The following is a 12,258-nucleotide window of genomic DNA, read 5'->3' as shown; positions in this document are numbered from 1 at the left end:
GGATCTATCCCTGGGATGCAAGGATGGCTCAACATATGCAAATCAATGTGATACATTACATTAAAAGAAAGAAAAGAATCATATGATCATCTCAATAGATGCAGAAAAAGCATCTGAAAAAATTCAACATCCATTCCTGATAAAAACTCTTCACAAACTAGGCATAGAAGAAACATATCTCAACATAAAAAAGGCCATGTATGACAAGCCCACAGCTAACACATTATACTCAGCTTTCTCTCTAAGATCAGGAACAAAACAAGGTGCCCACTCTCATCTCTCCCATTCAACATAGTACTAGATGTCCTAGACAGAGCAATCAGGAAAGAAAAAGAAATGAAAGGTATCAGAATTGGAAAAGAAAACGTAAAATTGTCTCCATTTGCAGATGACATGATTTTACATATAGAAAATCCTAAAGACTCAACCAAAAATCTGTTAGATCTAAGTTAGTAAAGTCGCAGGATACAAAATTAACATACAAAAATCAGCAGGACTTCTATAAACCAACAACAGATTTTCTAAAAGAGAAATAAAGAAATCTATCCCATCTACAATAGCACCAAAAACAATAAAATATTTTAGGAATAAATTTAACTAAGGAGGTAAAAGATCTCTATTCTGAAAACTACAAGACATTGATGAAAGAAACCAAAGATGACAAAAATATATGGAAAGGTATCCTGTGTTCATGGATTGGAAGAATTAACATTTTAACAATGTTAATGTCAATACCACCAAGAGCCATCTACAGATTCAATGCAATCCCTATCAAGATTCCAATGGCATTTTTTACAAAAGTAGAAAACACACTAAAGCTTATATGAAACCACAAAAGACCCCAAATAGCCGAAGAAATTCTGAGAAAGAACAAAGCAGAAAGCATCACCCTTCCTGATTTCAAGCTATAGTATAAAGTTATAGTCATCAAAACAGGACGGTACTGGCATAAAAACAGACAAACAGACCAATGGAAAAGAACTGAGAGTCTAGAAAAAAACCACAAGCGTATACAGTCAACTAATACCTGATAAGGGAGCCAAAAATACTCAATGGAGAAAAGACAATCTCTTCAATAAATGGTGCTGGGAAAACTAGATATTCACATGTAAAGAATGAAACTGGACCCCTATCTTATATCACTTACAAAAATTAACTACAACAGGATTAAAGACTTAAATGTAGGACCTGAAACCATGAAACTTCTAGAAGAAAACATAGAAATAAAGCTCCTTGACATGGGTCTTAGTAATGATTTTTGGATATGACACTAAGAGCATAAGCAACAAAATAAAAAGTAAACAAGTGAGACTACATCAAACTAAAAAGCTTCCGCATAGCAACAGATAATATCAACAAAGTGAAGACAACCTACAAAATGGGAACAAATATTTGCAAATCATAAATCTGATAAGGAGAAATATCCAAAATATATGAAGAGTTCATACAACTCAATAGCAAAAGGGCAAATAACCCAATCAAAAAATGGGCAAAGAACCTGAATAGACATTTCTCCAAAGAAGGCCAACAGGTACGTGAAAAGATGCTTAACATCACTTGTCATCAGGGAAATGCAAATTAAACTACAATGAGTCAGCACTTCACATCTGTTAGAACGGCCATCATCAAAAAGACAAGAGATGATAAATGCAGGTGTGGATGGAGAGAAAAGGGAATCCTTGTACACTGTTGGTGGGACTGTAAATTGGTACAGCCATTATGGAAAACAGTATGGAGGATCCTCAAGAAATTAAAAATAGAACTACCATATGATCCAGAAATTCCACCTCTGGGAATATATCCAAAGGCAACAAAAACACTAACTTGAAAAAGATACTTGCACCCCCATGTTCATAGCAGCATTATTTACAATAGAGAAGACATGGATACAACATAAGTATCCATCAATGGATGAATGGATAAAGAAAACATGGTAGAATATATATACACAACAGATTATTCTTCAGCCATAAAAAATGAGGAAATCCTACCATTTGTGACAACATAGATGGACCCTGAAGGCATTATGCTAAGTGAAATTAGTCAGATGGAGAAAGAAAAACACTGTATGATCTGATATGTGGAATCTAAAAAATACAAAAAAACCACCAAACTCTTAGAAAAAGAGATCAGACTTGTGGTTACCTGAGGCGGAAAGTAGGGGGAGGGACAATTGGAGAAAGAGGTCAAAAGGTACAAACTTCCAGGTATAAGATAAATAAGCACTAGGGATGTAATGTACAACGTGATGACTACAGCTAACACTGCTGTATGATAAAAGCTAAGAGAGTAAATCCTATGAGTTCTTATCAGAAAAAAAAGAGAGGGAAGAAGCACCAGGAGAGCACGCACACAAAGGAAAGGCCACATCTGCAAGCCAAGGAGAGAGGTCTCACCGGAAACCACCTCTGCCAGCACCTTGATCTTGGACTTCCAGCCTGCAAAACTGTGGAAAATAAATTCCTGTTGTTAAGTCTGTGGTATTGTGTTATGGCAGCCCGAGCTGACTAACACGCACAGTATGACGGGAAAAGCTTGGGCTTTGGAGGGAGGCAGAGTCCAGCTCCGCACATTCTAGCTGCTCACTCTCTCGGAAGTAACGTACCCTCACTGAGGTTCACTTTCCTTATCTATTTGAAATATTTGTAGGAGTCGCTGTAAGGGAGTTTAGAAGCCAAACATATGTAAAGAATCTAAGCAAAATCTTGGCACAGAATAGGCACTTAAAATCATGATGAAAGAGATAAAATTAGCTTATTGCCATCTGTTTACAGCTACAATTGTCCAACATAACTGTCCAAACATAACTGATGCTCAGAATATGACCACTGATGAGTCTGCAGAGATGGCTATAAAATTCACATCTTCAGCCTTAATCCTCCGCAGCTAAGCACTGACATTCATTTATTCATCTGTTTAAAATGAGCTCCTCACCATGGCCCCACAATAATCTTCCCCTCTTGACTTCCATTATTTTTATTAATGGACCATTGTGAAGACACCACATCAGGATCTCTCTTCTTTCTTCAATAAAAACAGCTGGACCTCTGGGACAGACAATTAATAAAGCCCCCACAGAGAGATCATCAGATCCTATCAAGTTAACAGCCTCTGAGCCTTTGGGCTAAGTCCCAAATGCACCTGGAGGCAGGGAAAAAGAATTCGTCATAGGAGGTTCCTGGGAAGTTGAAGACTGTGATTCTTCCTTTCAGGACAAAAGATCAGGTCTGACAAGCTGAAGCATTTTAAAACCTAAAGGCCCCACGCTAGGTATAACCAGAAAAGATTTGAATTACTGAAGACAAAAGAACAATAGCCTTGGTCAAAGCACAGTTCGCAGGGAGCTCTCCCTGGTGCTGCTTCATCCTTGCCTTACAACTCCTTTCTTAATTTCTATACTCGTTCCCATTGGCAAGAGTCTGACAAATGCCCTCTGCCCTCGTGCCTATTTTGGTTCTGCCGGCCTCAAAGGTATGGGAGCCACAGGGTAGCGCCACCACACTGCTCCTCCCGAACTCTCACTTCTTACTCTCATCATCTAATTATCGGCTGCCATGTTCTGTTCATGTTTTCTTTCTAACATCTCTAGTAACTTTCCTTTAAAATTTCATTACCGGTTTCTGTTTGAGATGATAAGAAAGTTCTGGAAATGGACAGTGGTGATGGTTGTACAACATAATGAATGTCCTTAATGTCACTGAATTGTACACTTAAAAAATGGTTAAAATAGTGAGTTTTATGTCATATACAGTTTACCACAATTAAAAAATCTCCACTGCCAACTGTTTATCAGATACAGGTCCTCAGGACCAAGACCTAGACTTCTGCCCGTCTTCCAGATGCTCTCCCTGCTCCCAGCACACCTTCATATCTGAAAATCTTACACAGCACTGCCTAACATATTGCTTCCATCATACAACTTTTTTCTTCAAAAATTTGCTGTTATAAATATTAATTCCTTAGCCTAACATTCAAGACCCTCTACCATCCAGTCTCAGCCTATGTTTTAAAATACATCTTTCACTAGTCTCCTGCAGCTATGGACAGCTCTGTCAGACATTCCTGTCTTACACTGACAGTGTTTTTGCTCGTGCTCTTTCCTCGCCTAGAAGATTTCTGTCTCCATCCAAATTAATCTTATGTACCCCAATTTTACTTTTATAATCCAGATTGACTTCCCCCTCTCCTTGTTACCACTGACTGGATGTTCTCATCACTCATTTGAAGTACCGTGGAATGCACACCACATACATCCTACCTCCTCAATTAAACCACACAATCCATCAAGTCAGAATGTTGAACCTTTTATTTCACAGTACCATCCAGTGTCTAAGTAAAACGTACTAAATAAATATTGATGGACTGATCCAATCTAACTCGTCAAATAAAAATACTCAATTATGAGTGGAAATATTTGCATTTACATTATAGAAGATTTTTCAATAGGGAGCATTCAAGTAAAGGGATTTCTAGTTAAGCCTAAATTAAATGAATCCTATCCTAAAATCTTTTCATTTGCAATTTCTATCTATTCTCCAAACACACCTGAGATTATTAAAATAAAAAATAGATATATTACTGGCCCACTGAGATAATAAAAGATCAGAAGTCATGGGATACAGCCAAGCTGAGATAATTATACTGGAAACCTCAGTTAAGGAAGGTGAATTGTTGCAATCAGACAAGTGTAATGTGACAACAGGCAAGAGTGAACACTGAAGGGCTCTGGAGTCTTCCCTCTTAAATATGAATTGTCTAAATTAGGCCTTTGACAGAAGCAAAAGGTTCCAGAAGACATCAGCTTCAGATAGAAGTTTCTGATAAATACCTGGTATGCAGATATACTGGTGTGCCAACTTAACAAATATATCATCTCAGAGCTTTAGACACTACACAAGTCTAAAGTTGATCATTTGTTATAAAAATGAAAGAACCTAAGTGGTGTTCTTCCACCCAGAGGGTCACTGTTGGTCTACGTGATCAAAGATATCTAGAGCAGCAGGGATGTTTACAGGCAGTATCCAGACTGTCCTCAGTGTCAGGGTTTTTTTTTTCATTTTTTCTTTTCTTCTTCTTTTTTTTCTTTGCTGAGGAAGATTAGCCCTGAGCTAACATCTGTGCCAATCTTCCTCTATTTTGTATGTGGGTCACCACCATAACATGGCTGCCAATGAGTGCTGTAGTTCTATGCCCGGGAACTGAACCCAGGCTGCCAAAGCAGAGTACGCTGAACTTAACCACTAGGCCATGGAGCTGCCCCCCTCAGTGGCAGTCTTGGTTTAGCTCGCATGTCTGAGAAAGCAACTAGCTGAGGCTCCAGAATTCCATCCTTCTAAGCATGGAAGGGAGGATCTTGATCTGAAAAATGTTAAGTATATTCAGTTATGAAATAGCTTGCTCTTTACACAGGGTATAATTTGAAGGCCCATAACAACATTATTTTTAGAAAGAAATCTGGCACTGAGTTGTGAGAGAATATCAAGAAAGCTATTTAAAATCTATTATGAGGACTGAAATATGAAAGCAGGGTAGTCTTTACTAAGGAAATCATAGCAAAACAATTTTATTATATATAATGTCTAGTAGAAAAAGGAGAGATGAAAATGCTATAACCAGCCAAGTGAAACATCTGCTTTTACTGCGTCTGTAAAGAGGCAGGCCCGCCCGCCACCTCGGCTCTAGAGTGAGCAGCTGCAGCGTGCACCCCCACAGGAGGAGACCCGCTCACGGGATAAACCAGCTGAAGCACAGCTGGCTCTTTATCTTCCATGTGAATTACTACAGAGAGAAGTGTATTTTACAGAGGCTATGCTGTCTGACACCTAAAGCATACTTTATCCCCTCTACTTAGCATCTTAGGTAACTAGTAGGTATTCCATTAATACCGCTTTTAACGAAATATCTCACATCTAGCCCCAGGGGTTTTCTGAAAATGAGAGAATTACTACTAATAAAGTGAAAATTAGTTTGTCTGCCCCATTCAGAACTTGTTATTTGTGCATAATCATACAACCCATATGACTGACTACATAACCAGTCTTACATTCAGAATGATACTGCTTGCTTTTTATGATGCATATCAATGTTTTTGGCTGCCAAGGAAACACGTTATGAATGAGAAGGTAATTTACAAAGAAGACAAATTATAACAAAATATTATTATAATGTAAACGTTAACAAAAATAATGAAAGCTACTCTTACTATGGTTATCAAATGAAAGCTATTCTAGGAAACACGATAAAAACTTTTAAAATTCACAAATATTCACAAATATTAATATTAGTATTAAGTAATATTTCTTATTCTCAGTAATACTAAATATTTGGTTACTAAATATTTTGTATGAAGCACACAATTTTTTTTTATAACTTTATTCCCCATTAACTGTAGACCTTTGGAAACCTATTTATTTATTTATAACTTTTTTTTGGCCGGGAAAATGTTCACTCTGAGCTAACATCTGTTACCAATCTTTCTCTTTTTTTTCCTCCCTAAAGCCCCAATACACAGTTGTAATTTCTAGTTGTAAGTCCTTCTAGTTCTTCTACATGAGCTGCCGCCTCACTATGACTCCTGACACGAGTGCGTGTTTCCGCGCCTGGGAACTGAACCCAGGCCGCTGAAGCAGGGTGCACCGAACCTTAACCGCTAGGCCACCAGGGCTGGCTCTAAGCACATAATGTTTAAATCTTCAACCACTTTTGTAGTAATTATTTAAAAGTGATTTTTAAAATTTTATCTTAAGAGTTTCATGTTCCAGGGCTGGCCTGGTGGTGTAGTAGTTGGGTTCGCGCACTCCGCTTCAGCAGCCTGGGGTTTGTGGGTTGGGATCCCAGGCACAGACCTACACACCACTCATCAAGCCATGCTGTGGCAGTGTCCCATACATATAATAGAGGAAGATGAACACAGATGTTAGCTCAGGGCCACTCTTCCTCACAAAATAAACAAATAAATTTAAAAAATTCATGTCCCTATGACATTGATAAAATATTCTTTGTAAGAATCATTTAAATAGGAGCAATGGTTACGTCCTTGAAATACTCATACACGTAGACATGAAAAAGTTGTTTCTAATGAACAAGCCTCAAACATGTCACTTACCAATGTCACTTACTGATATAGAAAGCTTAAGAGCACAGACAAATGGTTCTGCAACCTTTGCTTTAACATTTTATCATTATTTTTCAATAAAATACACATACAACATCGAGCTTTCTCGAGTGTAGTTACACCACTACTGCTTTAAAAGAATGTGGATTTAAGTAACATCCTTCTTAATCTGGTAGCTAACACTGCTACACACATTTTCCCCTTTTCACTCTAACTTGGCAAAAAATAAGGAGAGAAATTGTTTTTCAAGGCTAAATCATTTTTCTTACCATATTTAGGAGGGAGAACTCAGTAACGATTATGCCTATAATTGTTACCTTTAAAAATGAGGTTTCTTCACTTAAAATCACTTCATTATACAATCAAAAATCAATTTTTACCTCAATTGTGCGAAATGAACACAATTATTTTAGGACTCAATCTTCCCAACGAGAAAAAGAAAGCACACCAGTGACTTTTCAGTCTCAAAGGTCACTAACCAGATACAATTAATTAACTGATATTTCCTACATAGAATTTAATGTCTTATTTTCATTCCTCTACAGCAGTCACTAGTGAGAAAAGAATTGCTTCCACCCAAAAGCATCAGGACTCTCTGTTTTTTTTTGAGGAAGATTAGCCCTGAGCTAACTACTGCCAGTCCTCCTCTTTTTTGCTGAGGAAGCCTGGTCCTGAGCTAACATCCATGCCTATCTTCTTCTACTTTATATGTGGGATGCCTGCCACAGCATGGCTTGCCAAGCGGTGCCATGTCTCCACCCGGGATCTGAACTGGCAAACGCGGGGCCGCGGAGAAGCGGAACGTGCTCACTTAACCACCGTGTCTCCGGGCCGGCCCCAGCAGCAGGACTTTTCAAGACTGTTATTTAAGTTTTCATTTGCCAATAGTCTTAGAAATTACACTTAAGAATGGTATTTTGTAATCGCTTTAGTATTATTTTAGGGTAGAAGACAAGGGCCGAGTGAAGTAGCAAGTTGGTACTTACAGAGAGACTACAAATATTTAAAAGCTTTTTGTAATCTTTACACTTAAAATATTTAATATTTAAAAGCTTAGTTTTAACTGAAAAATAAACTTGCTTTACTTCCCAGAAGGATTTACCGTACGAACCCTGGAAGAGCCGAATGAGCCGGGGTCGTACAGCTGCGGTGATCACCCGCTCCGGCAGCTCCCGCAGGAAGAGCTTCAACAGACTGGCAGCTGCGCACACGTCGCCGTCTCTCCCCAGCTCCACCGGCGCTCCGCTCTCGAACTGCAGGCGCAGCTGTTCCACCACCTTCACATTGCCATTCACCCTGAAAAGGCCCTCCTGGCTGAGTCCTGGAACAGGAAAGTGGACACACTGAAAACAGAAGTCTCTCAAACAGATACAAACTCTAAAAAATAATAGCAACAAAAATAAATCTCAGAGGCCAGCCCCGTAGCCAAGTGGTTAAGTTCCCGCACTCCGCTTCAGCGGCCCAGGGTTTTGGAGGTTCGGATCCTGGGCGTGGACATGGCACCGCTCATCAGGCCACGCTGAGGCGGCCTCCCACAATCCACAACTAGAAGGACCCACAACTAAAATATACAACTAAGTATTGGGAGGATTTGGGGAGAAAAAGCAGGAAAAAAAAAGGAAGATTGGCAACAGTTGTTAGCTCAGGTGCCAATCTTTAAAAATAGACAAATAAATCTCAGTAAATTATTATATTCAGAAAATCCTTATCAAGTGTTGGAAGATTTTTACATTTTACAAAAGTGTTTCTTAGAATAAAAAATTTTCATATTTACTATGTATCAACTAAAAAGATCATATACCATTGTTATGAAAGCTGACCTCTGAAAATAAGTTTAGGACATATATAAACATTGAATATATACTACTCTACAAAGAAATCTCATTCATACAATCTTCTATAATACATCAGAGGACCTTACCCTGAGCTCCGATAGCAGCTTAGCATTTTGAGAACTATTTTGAAACTGCTTAACTATACGTGATTACCTTTGTAATAATCAAGAAGTAATATTTCTTTAGTAATCATTAGATTCAAAGTATAAGACTCTGTGAGACTATAAAGGAGTATAAAACAAGATCCTTGTCTTCAGCCAATTAATGGCCGATATTAGTGTTGGCTGGGGCCAGCAGGCAAGACTCCAGGCAGGAGCCTCTGGCTCCTTCAAGCCATCTGTGGCTAAAGCATAAGCAAGATGGAAGGGCTGGGGCTGATAGACTGTGAAGCTAATGGAGTTTAAGTCATGGCCCTCATTTATCAGGGCCCTTTCCAATGCTCTGTCCCTAATTCTGTATCCTTAATTTTGCATTGTTTTTCTTAAAGAGGGCCCCAAAAGGATTAAGCACCAGGACCCACAAAACCTTGATCTATCCCTGACAAAGAGGAACAAATACATTATTGAGAATCAGAGACAGGACAGCATAAAGGTAGACAGATGAAAATATGAACCGTTTAGGCCAAAGAGCAATGGAGTAATAAAATGGAAGAAAGGGACAGGGCCATGAACGTCAGGTTAAAGAGTGAAGACTTTATCACTGGAGTATTAAGTGTGTGTGAGGGGATAAGACACACTATAATCAAGGTTTAAGGAAGATCTAGCCAGCTAAGAAGTTGAGAATGGAGAGGGCAGAGGGCTTGCCCTAGGGAGAGAACATTCTATTGTAAGACAGGAAGACAGAGATTATGGTGGAAGGAGGTGAAAAGGAGAGAACAAAGATGATTTGGTAACTCAGGGAGTAAGAAAGAGCAAAGGTTGAAAGGCAACTTTAAGGTCTGAAGCTAGGAATCCAGGAAAAAGCACTGTAAAGGATAAGGTGACATGGGGGTGAGGGGTGGGAGCTGGGTGAGGGTGGAAGGTAATGATTCCAGCTCCGTTTGCTGGGTTTGAAGAGACAGCATGCCTGTAAGCAAGTGAGCCAGACCACGGAGGAATGTTGAAGGGATAAGAAACAATCTTTCTACGAAAGAGTAACCCAATGACCCAACTCACCACTCTTCTTTTGAGAGCCTAATGGTGAATTTTAGCAATGACATGAGCAGTGATGACTATTAGAGTCATTTAGATGGGAGGTGTTTGTTTTATTAACCTTTGCTGTTTATCTTACCTGCTAATTGTATTGCTCTTTCTAAAGAAAAAGGAAGCTAATTTCATCTTAATTTGTAATTTGATAAAACATTTTATGAGCTCTTTAATTCCACAGATATTTAATGAGTAACTAGCACTGTTAAAAAAAATCAACTGTGAGAAAAAAATTTGAACACTACCATTATCCTCATTGAATTCGTAGTCTGGTAAGATGTTTACTTGGCTATGAAGATGATGAATATCAAAAGTTGACATTTTAGCTCCAATTTAAGCTATTTTGACAAAAATATGTGAAATCAGAGATATTAAAAATATCTGACAATCAGTACGGCCAGGGCACCAGGTAATAGAGGAGAGACCAATCAGTATGTGTGGCAGACAGCTTCTCAAATGGCCCCAACAAGCCCTGCCTCTTGGTATCCACACCCATGTGTAATCACCTCCCTCTGAGTGTGGGCTGGACCAGTGCCTTGCTTCTAACCAAGAGAATATAGCAACTCGCTGTGATGAGGTTCTAATCTCACTTCTGAGACTAGGTTACAAAAGACTGATGCCCATCATGCTTGCTCCTGTTCTCTCCCTCTCTGCAGCTCTTCTTGCTTGCTCACTCTGATGAATCAGCTGCTATTTATTTTGCTAGCTAACTTATGGAGAAGTCCACGTGGCAAGGAACTGAGGGCAGTTTCTGGACAACAGCCAGTGAGTAACTGAGACCATCGGGTCAACAGCCAACAAGGAACTGAATCCTGCCAACAACCATGTGAAGGAGCTCCGAAGTGAACTTTTCCCCAGTCCTGATACGCATAGCCCCGGCCAACGCCATGACTGCAATCTTAAAAGAGACCCTAAGACAGAAGATACAACAAAGCTGTGGCTAAATTCTTGACCCACAGAAACTGTGAGATAATAAACATTATTGTTTTAATCTACTATGTTTTGGGGTAATCCGTTATGCAGCAACAGATAACTAATGTGGTGTGTCATTCCCTTTAACACTGCAGAGTATCAGTTACTACTGGGAGGCTTCCACTTAGTCATTTTTAAGGCTTTCTTCTACTCTTTTTAAGGTCTGTTTCTTCTACTCTACAAATCTTCATTGTAACTTCAGAAAGGTATACTGGCATGAAGCAGACAGCACCCAATAAAGGAGAATCCCATCCCTGGTCAAAAGCCAAATCCTGAAAATTTAGAATTTGCATCATAGTCCTGTATCTCTCCAGCTCCTGAGCCTGTTTTTGGCCCAGCAAATGCCCCTTGGGTCTGATTTCACAGTGCTTTTCTAGATTTGACCTTAGGTTGTCTCTTCCAGTGAGGTTTTTTGACGCTTCCCTCAAATAAATATACTTCCAGTTATTCCAAAATAACTACCCAGCTCCAACAACTGGCTTTGGTCTTTAAGGTTCCTAATCCCACTATACCTTACTAGTGGGATTACTAGTGGAGAGATAAAGTATAAACAGAAGTCATTAAAGTCAATGCTTCTCAATCATTTTTTTCTGTTCCCATACCATTTCTTTGCACAACTCTCTTCCCTCAGGAACATCTCTCACCCAAACAACTCTTACGATACTTGGCGATTTTCAAGCAGGTGAAGTTTACCCTGGGACATCACTATATTGCACTCTAGGATAAAGAATCCGGAAAGTTTTTAAAAGCCCCTTATGAACTTATAATATATCCAACACCCATATAAGGCTCACCAGACTATATAATCTCTAAATTTTCCTACTCTAAATTTTCAGGAAACGATGATTATAATGGAAATGTTCAGAAGAAAGAGGTATGTAGAAGGCTTCTTGGAGTTACTCTCATACATTTCCGAGATTCTGTCGTATTTGATTTCAGGAGCTATGAGTTAATCGAGAAACAGGAACTTAACAATGGTTTACAAATGAAAGAATTATATACACTAATAACAGCTAGTACCATTAACAGCTACTTTTTGGTTCAATTGAAATATTTATTTCAAAATAGTGTAAGTACATCATCAGAAACTAAATATGCCTGAAGTCAGAATTTCCCTAAGCGGCACACTCTGGCATAGAGAGCAGCATGACAA

At 38.9% G+C, this 12,258-nt stretch overlaps 1 protein-coding gene across 10 annotated transcripts in view; it reads right to left on the bottom strand.

Annotated features, from left to right (window-relative positions):
* The window catches only part of FAM13A (family with sequence similarity 13 member A), a 313,429-nt gene that overhangs the window by 255,476 nt on the left and 45,695 nt on the right, over positions 1 to 12,258 (bottom strand). For all 10 annotated transcript variants that reach the window (XM_070505399.1, XM_070505400.1, XM_070505393.1 and 7 more), the window contains one exon: positions 8,226 to 8,435. In XM_070505399.1, the coding sequence (XP_070361500.1) occupies positions 8,226 to 8,435 (210 nt within the window). The remainder of the gene's footprint in view (positions 1 to 8,225; positions 8,436 to 12,258) is intronic.

Source organism: Equus asinus, chromosome 3 (assembly GCF_041296235.1).
Source record: "Equus asinus isolate D_3611 breed Donkey chromosome 3, EquAss-T2T_v2, whole genome shotgun sequence".
In the NCBI taxonomy this organism is placed as follows: domain Eukaryota; kingdom Metazoa; phylum Chordata; class Mammalia; order Perissodactyla; family Equidae; genus Equus; species Equus asinus.
Note: the sequence above shows the minus strand (reverse complement) of the source record. Positions and strands in the feature narration are given on the sequence as shown.